The sequence below is a fragment of the Salmo salar genome, chromosome ssa14 (assembly GCF_905237065.1).
Source record: "Salmo salar chromosome ssa14, Ssal_v3.1, whole genome shotgun sequence".
Taxonomy (NCBI): Eukaryota; Metazoa; Chordata; class Actinopteri; order Salmoniformes; family Salmonidae; genus Salmo; species Salmo salar.
This window is the reverse complement of record NC_059455.1, coordinates 32,704,951-32,720,272: the sequence shown is the minus strand read 5'-3', so window position 1 is coordinate 32,720,272 and position 15,322 is coordinate 32,704,951. Positions and strand designations below refer to the sequence as shown.

Below are 15,322 nucleotides of genomic sequence, written 5' to 3'. Positions count from 1 at the left end.
ACAAAGGAGTTCTGTATCTATAATTCTTAAAATAATTGTTATGTTTTTTGTGAACGTTTATCGTGAGTAATTTAGTAAATTCACCGGAAGTGTTCGGTGGGAATGCTAGTTCTGAACGTCACATGCTAATGTAAAAAGCTGGTTTTTGATATAAATATGAACTTGATTGAACAAAACATGCATGTATTGTATAACATAATGTCCTAGGCGTGTCATCTGATGAAGATCATCAAAGGTTAGTGCTGCATTTAGCTGTGGTTTTGTTTTTTTGTGACATTATATGCTAGCTTGAAAAATGGGTGTCTGATTATGTCAGCAGAGTACCCAGCCAGAAATAATCGAATGTTTTGCTTTCGCTGTAAAGCCTTTTTGAAATCGGACAGTGTGGTTAGATAAAAGGAGAGTCTTGTCTTTAAAATGGTGTAAAATAGTCATATGTTTGAAAAATTGAAGTTTTGGGTTTTTTGAGGAATTTGTAATTCGCGCCACGCCTATCATTGGATATTGGAGCAGGTGTTACGCTAGCGGAACGTCTAGATGTAAGAGGTTATTGTCTAGTTTAACGCAGATGTGCAAAACCTATATAACGTAGGTACATGACGTAATGACGCCACGTAAAATGTTGCGCTATACGTCCAACACAGCATTCCTAAACTAGCCCACAATGTCTGCTGTGTGGATCGAGCAGTCATTTGAAAGAGTAAGAACATTTCAGCAAGACAACTTAAAGGCGAAGTCCATTAAAGCCAAGATAATGGGATTCATTACCCTTGACAATCAACCGTTCTCTGTCGTGGGTGATGTTGGCTTTCGCCGACTGGTCAAGCATTGCTAGGTTGCCACTTGTTCACCTTTTGAAATTGAACTTCAGTTCATGAAAATAAATAGCTAGCCAGCTACTTAACCCTGTTGCACAGAGCTAACGTTATAAGCAGCCAGCTAGCTTCATCTGGCTAGTGAGGCTTGACAGTACCGGGTTATGTGTTGTGAAGCTAGCCACAACAAGGATTAGGCACAATAGTAGAATTTGCGGTTTGCCTTCAAAATAAAAGTGTGTTATTGACAGTGATGCAAATGAATCCAAATAGTAGAAATACGCCATAATTTTATTTTGAAGGCTAACCGCAAAGTCCACTATTGTGGCTAATCCTTATTGTGACTAGTTTCACATAGATGGGTCCGACCACCATTAATCAAATAAGAACTGTCTCATAAATTAGCATTATTTTAGATGATGACACTTAGCTACAGTGGGGGAAAAAAGTATTTGATCCCCTGCTGATTTTGTACGTTTGCCCACTGACAAAGAAAGGATCAGTCTATAATTTTAATGGTAGGTTTATTTGAACAGAATAACAAAAATATCCAGAAAAACACATGTCAGAAATGTTATAACTTGATTTGCATTTTAATGAGGGAAATAAGTATTTGACCCCCTCTCAATCAGAAAGATTTCTGGCTCCCAGGTGTCTTTTATACAGGTAACGAGCTGAGATTAGGAGCACACTCTTTTAAGGGAGTGCTCCTAATCTCAGTTTGTTACCTGTAAAAAAGACACCTGTCCACAGAAGCAATCAATCAATCAGATTCCAAACTCTCCACCATGGCCAAGACCAAAGAGCTCTCCAAGGATGTTAGGGACAAGATTGTAGACCTACACAAGGCTGGAATGGGCTACAAGACCATCACCATCAGCTTGGGGTGAAGGTGACAACAGTTGGTGCGATTATTCGCAAATGGAAGAAACACAAAAGAACTGTCAATCTCCCTCGGCCTGGGGCTCCATGCAGGATCTCACCTCGTGGAGTTGAAATGATCATGAGAACGGTGAGAAATCAGCCCAGAACTACACGGGAGGATCTTGTCAATGATCTCAAGGCAGCTGGGACCATAGTCACCAAGAAAACAATTGGTAACACACTACGCCGTGAAGGACTGAAATCCTGCAGCGCCCGCAATGTCCCCCTGCTCAAGAAAGCACATATACATGCCCGTCTGAAGTTTGCCAATGAACATCTGAATGACTCAGAGGACAACTGGTGAAAGTGTTGTGGTCAGATGAGACCAAAATGGAGCTCTTTGACATCAACTCAACTCGCCGTGTTTGGAGGAGGAGGAATGCTGCCTATGACCCCAAGAACACCATCTCCACCATCAAACATGGAGGTGGAAACATTATGCTAAGGGGGTGTTTTTATGCTAAGGGGACAGGACAACTTCACCGCATCAAAGGGACGATGGACGGGGCCGGCCATGTACCGTCAAATCTTGGGTGAGAACCTCCTTCCCTCAGCCAGGGCATTGAAAATGGGTCGTGGATGGGTATTCCAGCATGACAATGACCCAAAACACACGGCCAAGGCAACAAAGGAGTGGCTCAAGAAGAAGCACATTAAGGTCCTGGAGTGGCCTAGCCAGTCTCCAGACCTTAATCCCATAGAAAATCTGTGGAGGGAGCTGAAGGTTCGAGTTGCCAAACGTCAGCCTCGAAACCTTTATGACTTGGAGAAGATCTGCAAAGAGGAGTGGGACAAAATCCCTCCTGAGATGTGTGCAAACCTGGTGGCCAACTACAAGAAACGTCTGACCTCTGTGATTGCCAACAAGGGTTGCGCCACCAAGTACTAAGTCATGTTTTGCAGAGGGATCAAATACTTATTTCCCTCATTGAATTGCAAATCAATTTATAACATTTTTGACATGTGTTTTTCTGGATTTTTTTGTTGTTATTCTAACTCTCACTGTTCAAATAAACCTACTATTAAAATTATAGACTGATCATTTCTTTGTAAGTGGGCAAACGTAGAAAATCAGCAGGGGATCAAATACTTTCCCCCCCCACTGTATATAGTTAGATAGCTAACTATGGCTACTGAAACAGATCTCATTTTGCTGTTTTTGGGGAAGAACATGTTTTTTGCATCCATGAGCAAGTTTTTTTTCATGACCAGCACTGTAAGTGCGCAAGACAACTTCACTAGCATCATAGCATACGTATCAATGAATCGTTGTGACATACGAAATACGAGTGATAGTGTAATCAATGTGTAATAACTAAATAAAAAAAATTTGAACGGTTAAATTATTATGTGACGTGCAGTCATATTCAGGTCCTGATTGATCAACAAACTTATTTGACACATCAAATAGTGCTTTTTGACACGTCAAATAGTGTTAAATATATTTTTTGACACACAAAGACCCAAACGGCGTTTCATAGCAAAGACCCAGACGGTGTTCCATAGCAAAGACCCAGACGGTGTTCCATAGCAGACCCAGACGGTGTTCCATAGAAATCCTGGTTGAGAATGAAACGACTGAACAAATGAACAATGAAACAGCACAGAAAGTAAGTGAAAGAAATACATTTTCATTATGTTTTACTGGTAATGAGGACATACGTAAATGCCAACAAAAAACTTTTTGGTCAGTGTGGGGTGTGTACTTGCCCAAGCCCCCCGCGTTTCTCCTTCACCCAAATCCAGACAGCTGATGTTCTGAAAGAGCTGCAAAATCTGGATCCCTACAAATCAGCTGGGCTAGACAATCTGGATCATCTCCTTCTAAATGATCTGCCGACATTGTTGCAACCCCTATTGCTAGCCTGTTCAACCTCTCATTCGTATTGTCTGAGATCTCTAAAGATTGGAAAGCTGCCACGGTCATCCCCCTCTTCAAAAGGGGGAGACACTCTTTACCGAAACTGTTATAGACTTATATGCATCCTGCCCTGCCTTTCTAAAATCTTCGAAAGCAAAGTTAACAAACAGAACAAACAGATCAGATTCGAAGACCTTAGAAAGGCAGGGTAGGATAGATATAGGTCTGTAGCAGTTTGGGTCAAGAGTGGCCCCCCATTTGAAGAGGGGGATGACCGCAGCTGCTTTCCAATCTTTGGGAATCTCAGACGACACAAAAGAGAGGTTGAACAGGCTAGTAATAGGGGTTGCAACAATTTCGGCAAATCATTTTAGAAAGGGTCCAGATTGTCTAGACCGACTGATTTGTAGGGGTCCAGATTTTGCCGCTCTTTCAGAACATCAGCTGACTGGATTTGGGAGAAGGAGAAATGGGGAAGGCTTGGGCGAGTTGCTGTGGGGGGGTGCAGTGCTGTTGACCGGGGTAGGGGTAGCCTGGTGCAAAGCATGGCCAGCCGTAGAAAAATGCTTATTGAAATTCTCAATTATAGAGGATTTATCGGTGGTGACAGAGTTTCCTATCCTCAGTGCAGTGGGCAGCTGGGAGGAGGTGCTCTTATTCTCCAAGGACTTTACAGTGTCCCAGAACTTTTTGGAGTTTGTGTTGCAGGAAGCAAATTTCTGCTTGAAAAAGCTAGCCTTGGCTTTTCTAACTGCCTGTGTATATTGGTTTCAAACTTCCCGGAAAGGTTATTTAACCCACTGTTCCTAGGCCGTCACTGAAAATAGGAATTTGTTCTTAACTGACTTGCCTAGTTAAAAAAAAAGGTGAAATAAATGAACACTCACATTAAGCATCTCCAATCCAAAATTAAATCTAGAATCGTCTTCCTATTTTGCAACAAAGCATCCTTCACTCATGTTGCCAAACATACCCTCGTAAAACTGACTATCCTACCGATCCTTGACTTCGGCGATGTCATTTACAAAATAGCCTCCGACACTCTACTCAGCAAATTGGATGTAGTCCATCACAGTCCAAATCGTTTTGTCACCAAAGCCCCATATACCACCCACCACTGCGACCTGTATGCTCACGTTGGCTGGCCCTCACTACATATTCGTCGCCAGACCCACTGGCTCCAGGTCATCTATAAGTCTATGCTAGGTAAAGCCCCGGCTTATCTCAGCTCACTGGTCACCATAGCAACACCCACCCGTAGAACGCGCTCCAGCAGGTATATTTCACTGGTCAACCCCATAGCCAAAACTTACTTCGGCCGCCTTTCGTTCCAGTTCTCTGCTGCCAATGACTGGAACGAATTGCAAAAATCTCTGAAGCTGGAGTCTTATATCTCCCTCAATAACTTTAAGCATCAGCTGTCAGAGCAGCTTACCGATTGTCCACAGCCAATCTGTAAATAGCACACCCAACTACCTCATCCCCATATTGAAATCTTTCTGATTGAGAGGGGGTCAAATACTTATTTCCCTCATTAAAATGCAAATAATTTTCTAACATTTTTGACTGTGTTTTTCTGGATTTTTTTGTTGTTATTCTGTCTCTCACTGTTCAAATAAACCTACCATTAAAATTATAGACTGATCATTTCTTTGTCAGTGGGCAAGCGTACAAAATCAGCAGGGGATCAAATACTTTCCCTCACTGTACACCTCTTCTTTCCAACGGTAGTTTTACGTTGGAGCAGCTAATCCGGTAGAGGTGCAGGGGGTGTAGAAGCACTCGTCTATAGTCTATGCACGTTTTCATTGCTTGCTAGTAAATACATTATTTTAAAACGGGTTGGATGTATCTGACTTCATTAATTATTCAACAGTCGTCGACAAGGTTGTTCTGGCTCCGATGAAAAACGTGTCAAATGAACAACGAGCCAATTCTATCCAACCCGGCATGGTAAAATTGTATAAAATATTTTCATTTATAGACTAATCAGCACTGATAAAAAGTATATGGACATGTTGCTTGTATTTGTTTCTATTTTAATGATTGTCAATTTCATCTTCATACTAGCTGTCTCTCTCCCCGTCAATTCATTATCTTGTAGCCTACTTTCGGAAAGCCTATGGTAGGCCTAGGTTTTTGTAAGGACAAATAGTCTTGTGTCTGACACAGTGTACAAAACATTAAGGACACCAGCTCTTTCCATGACAGACCGACCAGGTGAAAGCTGTGATCCCTTATTAACGTCACCTGTTAAATCACCTATTAAATCCACAATTGAGACATGGATTGTGTTCCATTCAGAGGGTGAATGGGCAAGACAAAAGATTTAAGTGGCTTTGAATGGGGTATGGTAGTACGTGTCAGGCGCATCGGTTTGTGTCAAGATGTGCAAAGCTGCTGGGTTTTTCACGCTCAACAGTTTCCCGTGTGTATCAAGAATGGTGCAACTCAATATTAGGAAGGTGTTCTTAATGTTTTGTACACTCAGTGTACGCCGGTGGCCTTGATTGACAGGTCCTTTTACAGGGGTGTGCGTGTGTGAGTTCGCCGATTCTCTCTATAGGCCTATAAATCCATTCAGAAAGTTTCCTAAAGTAGCCTGTCTGGATGATCTCTAATTAGAATTTAACACTCATGTCATGATTTAATCTTGTAAAAGGCCTATTTTCAGTAAAGGCCCTTTCTCACCAAGTCCGTTATTTTTCATCTTAATAATTAGTCCGAAAAATAAATAAACACGTCTTGTTTATGCCGTTCACACAAATTGTGAAATATCGTCCTGCCACAATCCGTAAATTATTTATTCCGAACAGGTTTGATTATCGGCGTCTTTTTGCATGTGAAGCTAAGCTTTTGACCAATAAAAATTGTTATGAGACAGTGCCACTGACAGGGCGCGCACTGCCACGTCGGTAGATTGGTTGTGTAAATGATTTTGTTAATTTCTCTCTGCCTGTTATTTACATTTGCAAGACATCAGCGCAGCAAGGTATCAATTTAGCTCTTGCCATTCAAACTTCCCCATCAGTTCCATGCCAACACTGTGGCCTATTTTATAGCCATTCAGCAAGCAAAATTGCTCGAAACAAGTTTACATACACCTTAGCCAAATACATTTAAACTGAGTTTCACAATTCCTGACATTTAATCCTTGTAAAAATGTCCTGTCTTAATAAGTCAGTGAGGATCACCACTTTATTTTAAGAATGTGAAATGTCAGAATAATAGTAGAGAGAATTATTTATTTCAGATTTGATTTCTTTCATCACATTCCCATGGGGTCAGAAGTTTACATACACTCAATTAGTATTTGGTAGCATTGCCTTTAAATTGTTTAACTGGGGTAAAATATTTTGGGTAGCCATCCACAAGCTTCCCGCAATAAGTTGGGTGAATTTTGGCCCATTCCTCCTGACAGAGCTGGTGTAACTGAGCCAGGTCTGTAAGCCTCTTTGCTCGCACACACTTTTTCAGTTCTGCCCACACATTTTCTATAGGATTCAGGTCAGAGCTTTGTGATGGCCACTCCAATACCTTGGCTTAAGGACAACACAGTCATTTTGCCACAACTTTGGAAGTATGCTTGGGGTCATCGTCCATTTGGAAGACCCATTTGCAACCAAGCTTTAACTTCCTGACTGATGTCTTGAGATGTTGCTTCAATATATCCACATTTTCCTTCCACATGATGCCATCTATTTTGGGAAGAGTCCCTCTTGCAGCAAAGCACCCCCACAACATGATGCTGCCACCCCCGTGCTTCACGGTTGGAAATAAAAGCTGAAATAAATCACTCTCTACTATTATTCTGACATTTCGCATTCTTAAAATAAACTGGTGATCCTAACTGACTTAAGACAGGGCATTTTTACAAGGACTAAATGTCAGGAATTGTGAAAAACTGAGTTTAAATGTATTTGGCTAAGGTGTATGTAAACCTCCGACTTCAACTGTATATACAATTATTTGTGTCAAACGTGATCTGTGCCAAATTCCACGAGGTAAACGTGTCTTGTCTTCCTTGACCTGAATATCACCAGCACTTCAAAATAATAAATAGGCTGTGGCTCCTTGCCTCATATGGAGGTCTAGGGACGCTTGTCTACTGGGTCAAGCAGGTGTCCTCATACATCACATAACCAAAAGTATGAGGACACCTGCTCGTCGAACATCCAACTCCAAAATGGTCCCCCCTTTGCTGCTATAAAAGCCTCCACTCTTCTAGGAAGGCTTTCCACTAGATGTTGGAACCTTACTGTGGGGACTTGTTTCCATTCAGCCCCAAGGGCATTAGTGAGATTGGGCACTGATGTTGAGCGATAAGGCCTGGCTCGCAGTCGGCGTTCCAATTCATCCCAAAGGGTGTTCGATGGGGTTGAGGTCAGGGCTCTGTGCAGGCCAGTCAAGTTCTTCCACACCGATATCGACAAACCATTTCTGTATGGACCTCGCTTTGTGCACGGGGGTATTGTCATGCTGAAACAAGAGACTTCCCCAAACTGTTGCCACAAAGTTGGAAGCACAGAATCGTCTAGAATGTCATTGTATGCTGTAGCATTAAGAATTCCCTTCACTGGAACTAAGGGGCCTAAACCGAACCATGAAAAACAGCCCCAGACCATTATTCCTCTTCCACCAAACTTTACATTTGGCACTATGCAGTCGGGGCAGACAGCGTTCTCCTGGCATCAGCCAAACCCAGATTCGTCCGTCGGACTGCCAGATGGTGAAGCGTGATTCATCACCCCAGAGAACGCATTTCCACTACTCCAGAGTCCAATGGCGGCAAGCTTTACACCACGACAGCCGACACTAGACATTGCGCATGATGATCTTAGGCTTGTGTGCGGCTGCTCGGCCGTGGAAACCCATTTCATGAAGCTCCCGATGAACAGTTATTGTTCTGACGTTGCTTCCAGAGGCAATTTGGAACTAGATAGTGAGTGTTGCAACTGAGGACAGATGATTTTTACGCGCTTCAGCACTCGGCGGTCCAGTTCTGTTAGCTTGTGTGGCCTACCACTTGGCGGCTGAGCCGTTGTTGCTCTTAGACATTTCCACTTCACAACAACAGCACGCACAGTTGACTGGGGCAGCTCTAGCAGGGCAGAAATTTGTGGAACTGACTTGGAAAGGTGGCATCCTATCCTATTGTTTGTTCCATAGCACTGCCATTACTTGACCGACAACGCATGCATCCATGCTCCTTTACTGATAATTGGTCAAGAGAGAAGCCAAAGCCTCATGGCAGTGGTCTAACTAACCACAGTAGAGTCCTAGAGGCTAGACAACTAGACAGAGCAGCTGGACACTGTAGGCCTAACCAATGTAAACAGACTGCTGTCTTGGGGACACTCCCCCCCCACATCCCCTCCAACAGTCAGTGAAATTATCTAATGTGGCATAACAAAACAGTCCACCATGCCTTCAGAGCAGTGTCTGAGGGAGGACAGGGACCCCCCTGCTGCCTTTGTTTGCAGTCATGCACTAACTGTCTCAGGGGAACTAAGGTCATATGTCCTTGAAAAGGTGCCAGCTGTGGCGCCATGCGTTTTGTTTGTCCCTTTGAATCTCACAAAGGGCTTGAAGCGGATGGAGTGACTGCTTTAGCAAGCAAACATATTGTCTGCTATGTAGGGCTGTCCCCGACACAACTAAAAAATCTTTGCAGAGCGAAAGTCGTTTGTTCTTTCGACCAATCAATTGGTCAACATTTTTAAACTTGTATTTTTCTTTTTTTCCCCCATATGTCTTTCCATGTTTTAATAAAATCAACTATATGCATTGAGCGTCAGACGCTTTAAGCTTACTGTTTGATGAGACACAAATGCCCCAAGGGAGCCAGAGATCTAGATAACCAGAAGAAAAAAACCTTAACCTGACCCAACCATTCTCCTCCCTCTCCTGCTGGCTTTCGCAGATTCTGCCTCGGCAACCTTTCATGTGGAATGCCAATTTATCTTACCATTTCTACCGATGTGTGTGCCAGTTAGGGTTTTCATATGCACATTTTCGTGGAACCGTTTAAATTTAATTTAGAATAACGTCTTCATATCTCAAATTCATTGTCATGTGGGTAATCCAAATTCTATCCAAATCTGAAATGAGACAAACCTAAAAAGTAACTTATATTGCCAACTACGTAAAAATAGCCTACAGAAAGCCAACAAATAAAAACATTACAGCCTGCAGGTAGAAAATATGATCTTATGAATCATATTGGCAATGCATGGCATGTCTGCAACGAACTTGAAACATTGTATCAACTATTAACTTGGTTCTGCCTGATGCTAGTGCTAGCGAACTTGCAGCATTGTATTAAAGATTCTGGGCCCTGAGAGTTTCCTGTGCCAGTGAGCTCAGGACAGACAGCTGTAGGCTATTTACACAAGGCATAAGAAGCAGCGCTTGACTTGGACAGGAGCTCACCGGAGCTGAGTACTAGAAACTCAAAATGTTATATTCCTCTTATAGAGTATTAACTCAAGTATTGTGGAGCTCTTGCACCTAAATATAAAGAGTACCAGCACCCAAAATGAGTACCGGAACCTATTTCACTCCAAGTCAAGCACTGATGAGTAATCAGGTAGGCCTATTTTATGACGTTTCCACTGGATCAGAGCATGACATTTTTCCCTTTCGAGTGGTTATCGAAAGGGAGAGAGCTGGAAAGATGTTTTCAAATACATTGATGAACTATTATAATTCTCAATGGATGTAAAAACAGACTGTTTGCTTGCTGTTTGAGGTGAAGAAAAATGTATTTTGAGAAGCTCCACAGCTCATGAGTGGTTGTGCGTTAAGCCAACCAGAAATACTATCAGATCCCCAAATGGGCACAATTATATGCCTACATTTGTGCGCAGGCCAGGTAGCCTATAAGCCTACTTCTATGCGTATACGTACTTACTCAACATTGACAGGAGCACTCCAAATAAAAGACAATGACTAAATTGTCAACTCGTAAATGGAATGAAATAAACCAAAATGTGTTATTCACAAGTGTAGCATAGGTTGCGCGCGCTGCAAACAATCTGTCCACTCCGACAATCAGAACGGTAAGACTGGAATAATAATATTGAATGCATTAACAGAAATTATCGTAACCAAAGTAACAAACATAGATTAGAAATTATAGGCATTAACAGTAAATGTAGTACCTGTGATATATGTAATCGGGAATTGATATACACTAACAATTCACACAATGAAGTTAATGAACAATGAATGTGCACACATTGGAAGGAGGGAGCGTATTCTGGAGATGGAAGTGCATTATGTATGTGGGCGCATGGTCAATCTGATGTCTGCATTGGCCATGCAGTATTTACAGTGATTCAGCCTCAGCAGAAATCAAGGCATTCATACTTCTTGCGCGTCGCTGAGCAGTGCTGTTGTGAAGGAAGTTGTCAAGGAACCCCCACCTACCTTAAACTAATCATGTCAATGCGGAGCAATACAGAGCCCTCCGCATTGTTAAAACATTTGGGAGGTGCAGGCGATGCAGTACGGAGCTCGATTTGGCCTCTGGAGGCTCCGCAATTGCATCACACCCTATGGAGCCTCTGACAACATTTCTCGGATCAAGCATAAATTGGCTTTTAGTCTAGGCCTCTGCAATGGATTAGTTCACTGACATGGCCACGTATACATGTTTGTTAAAGCTCAACTAAAAAAAATCTTGGTCAACCAACCGCCTATGAACAAATAATCGACCAGTCGACTAATTGGGGTCAGCCCTAATGCAATAAGATGTCTTGGTTGCAGTCTCTGCAGGTTGTTTCAGTCAGTTGGTTAATTTTGAAAACACTTTCAAAAAAATAATCTTATTCACAGCACCTTTTATTATTATTTCAAACTATTACATTCCTTTCCCATCGTAACATTCTCAATATAGGTTGGTTGTTTTGATTCTTCAATTGTGCTTGGTCTTTTACTTGTAAATCTTCAATGGAAGCAGAAAAAAAACAGACATGGCCAGTAACATGGGATTGGCTGAGGCCCCAACAACATCACTGCTTCTGAAAGAGGCTGAGCGGTCGCCTGGCAACAGAGAGCCAGGATAGGTTGCCACATGTTGAGTCTGCCTATGAGGCTGGGCTCAGGAACTACAACTCAAATATCAGAGACAGCCAGGTAGGAAGAGAAAACAGAAGGAGAGTAAAATGGGTGGGTTCCTCAACATAACCAACCAAAGGATGTAGATAGGAACTGCTATCATTAAACTCCTCACTAAACCATACATTTTGTCATAGAGGTGGGGCTGAGTTGACAAAGCACCCCTACGCATAGGGCGTGTGTTCCATGTTACCTTTGTTGCAGTCATACTGCGAAGATAATCAGAGGTGCATTCATTACATATTGCGATGGAAGCCGTCTACCGTTTAAAAACCAAGCGGAAGCAAACAGAACAAACGGAATGAAACATGGAGGGACTATTGTTTTGCTGCGAAATGTTTTCTGTTTGGAGTAAACTCTTAATGTCAAAACATTTTACAACTGAATCTGTATAAGGAATACATCCCAGATCTCACAACGCGTAATGTGACTGCATTAAAGATGTCCTGGAATGCAACCATTGGCTTCACGGGGCAGTGGACAGTACTCACCTCTCGCTACCAGGGGTAGTGATCCTGTAGAAGCGATGTCGCAGGTGGTGCTTGTCTCCATGGTAACAGGTGGTGCAGAGGTCATAGTTGTTGCATTCAGCACACTTCCAGCGGATCCCGATGATAGGCTGCTGACGACAGGTGTCGCACATGGTGCCGTCATGCTTGATACCTGAGAGGGAGTGTTAATAAGGCAGTTAGGAAATGGTAAGAAGACGGAGGTATCACGTCAAACCAATCTGATTTAATTTGACGTGTTAAGAAATGATCCCTCTGCCAGAGGCTCTGGGGTCACTCAACTTGCCATCCTCATACCATCATTCACTAACTCTAAATGAAATCAAAGTTTATTTGTCAAGTGCGCCGAATACAACAGGTGTAGGTAGACCTTACAGTGAAATGTTTACTTACAGGCTCTAACCAATAGTGCAAAAAAAAAGGTGTTAGGTGAACAATAGGTACACGGAACAAAAATATAAACATGTAAAGTGTTGGTCTCATGTTTCATGAGCTGAAATAAAAGATTCACAAAATGTTCCTTCTCCCAAATTTGTTAACATCCCTGTTAGTGAGCATTTCTCCTTTTCCAAGTCAATCCATCCACCTGACAGGTTTGGCATATCAAGAAACTGATTTAACAGCATGATCATTACACAGGTGCATCTTGTGCTGGGGACACAATGTGATCATATAAGATCCATAGATTAGGCCTAATTAATGTATTTCAATTGACTGATTTCCTTATATGAACTGTATTAACTAACAGTCTGGAACTCAGTAAAATCTTTGAAATTGTTGGATGTTGCATTTATATTTTTGTTCAGTATAAAAGTGGACATGCCACATGATCTGTATGGAGTTCAGTTTACCCTGTTAGGCTCTTCCATGACGCTAACGCTTGGTGCATTGCAATACTTGATATGTGGTAGCCAAATAACTGTGTAGCGTACACATCAACACTCAAATGCGTAAGCTAAATGAAACACGAAAACAGGAAACACGATGTTTAGGATCACAGTACCAGAAGGCAAACATTACCTGTGGGAGCACTATCAAATATCCTCACGTCGTATGCACCAGAGCACCGGTAGTTGGCTGCAGTCCCGTTATCCCAGACAACAACCACTTCTTCCGGACTTTCAAAACTCCTGACGGTGCCGACATGTCCCTCTCCACCATCCTGTTTTCCCCATTTCCAATCGGGTCCACGGATCACTCTTGCACCAACTCCTTCCATCATCACACGGTTATTCCTGCCGGTAGTCATTTACGAAAAGGTCTCGCAAATTGCCAGCTAGCAGAATGTGCTAGCTTTCTAACTAAAGTTAACTGTGTTCGACAGGATAATTTTGCGACGAAAAATCGGTCTGTTGTCCAGAAGAAGACAATTCAGCAATATCCTGTTAGTTTGCAAGTAGTACGCCGAACTGTGTGGCTAGCCTGCTTACTGTAACGTTCAAAAACAAGATAGCAGACACACGCTAGCGACAAAGGTGTTAGTCAAATGTATCGTAATGTGAATGTTAGACGTTTAGTTTACCAACTAAAAACAACAACAACGCAGTTAACTGGGAAGCAAAGCCAAGATAGGCAAAATGCTAGCTAGCGAGTTAACGTTAGCTGACAAATTAAGCTGTTGAATGGCACGCACTTTCCACTCCACAAGCTGTTCTGTAACGTTGTGGAAACAACTGGTACGCCTCAGTATCCCCTTTAAGTTGTTTTTCGTCCCAAGACCACAAGAAAGTGTCACCCCAAGAGCTTGTAAAGTAGCCACATCGTCACGAAATTGTAGACCTTTGTTAGCTGCTAGCTAACGTTAGCGCTTGTGCCTCCGCAAGAATGCCACCTCCACAAGTTAAGTAACACATTAGCCAGGTAGCGTAGCTTAGTCCTTTTTTGTTGGAATAATTGTTTCCTGCTACGTTTATTATCATATGTATTAGATTTTTTTTCCTCAAATGTATTTATTTTGTCAAATGGCTCGCAGAAGTACACTCAGAATAAAAGCGTCGCCATTATTGTAAATCATCAAGCAGACGGAGGTGGACCAGCGGTCAATGAAGATATTTGGAAAATGAGGGTTTGGCTAGATCGTAGCGTCATTTGACAAATAAAACACTAAGGCGAGGCTAAACAAAATGTTTAAAATGCAAAATGACTGAATTGAATACCTATAATTCCTTGCGAAATTAACTTCCCCTGTTTTAGCCAAATTTTGTTGCACTTTTTGAAGCAGCATAGGCCTGGCCAAAAGACTGCACAGGTGATATTGGCTTCAAACACCGATTTTCACAGGGTTCTGGGTGAACAGTTCACTATGATAATTCAAATATAATGTCTTCCAAACCTGCTCCTATATGCAAACACCAAATCTAGGGGACCACATTTAAAATAGCTACCCAAATGCGGTTTTCAAACATTTAAAATAGCTACACAGACACACAAATCCCCCACCTGTTCATGGTGTAGTGCAAAAAAATGTAGGGGCCGGAGAGAAAACAAAGTTTGTACCGACAGAAATATAATATAATTATAGAATATGCATACAATTGGAGCGTCTGCCTATTGTCTCAATAACATTTTATATTTTTAATACCCTCAAATACCAAGTGAGGCATACCTAATTTCAAAATAGGCCATGGCATCATTACTGTCAATCGCGAATGATAATTCTTCAGATTTTGCTAGTGAAATGTCCGAACCTCGGCTGTCTGCATGCCAATCATTTGATCTCCATCATATTCATGTGAATATGCATTTAGATCTTCTTGAATTACTGTTTCGTGAGCCAGTTAGAGCAGATAGTGTCAACGATCTATATAGCCTTCCTGTATTTTTGTTTCAATCAAGGTACATTCTGCCTAGTGTGTCCTGTCAGCTCCACACCCCTGCAAACGCTGCACGGAACTAGCAATTGAAGCGTACACAACAATTTGGCGATGCAAGAAACGAGATACCACATGTGTGGCTGTTTCATGAAAATCGGGGAATATTTGGCCAAGGAAACATTTCTGGTTGGTCTCAGGGAATGAATGAGTGTACAACAGTTAGGATGGGATACTTTTAAAACGGGATTGAGTGAAGTAACAGCAAACATGTTGAATGAG

The 15,322-nt window shown here is 42.1% G+C and overlaps 1 protein-coding gene across 1 annotated transcript in view; it reads right to left on the bottom strand.

The window, feature by feature from the left end:
• The window catches only part of LOC106569317 (E3 ubiquitin-protein ligase mib1), a 101,529-nt gene extending 87,236 nt beyond the window's left edge, over window positions 1–14,293 (bottom strand). Inside the window, 2 exon segments of the mRNA XM_045694221.1 lie at window positions 12,213–12,384; window positions 13,251–14,293. Coding sequence (XP_045550177.1) covers window positions 12,213–12,384; window positions 13,251–13,479 — 401 coding nt within the window. The 5' untranslated portion in view covers window positions 13,480–14,293.
• Window positions 14,294–15,322: the final 1,029 nt, after the last annotated feature.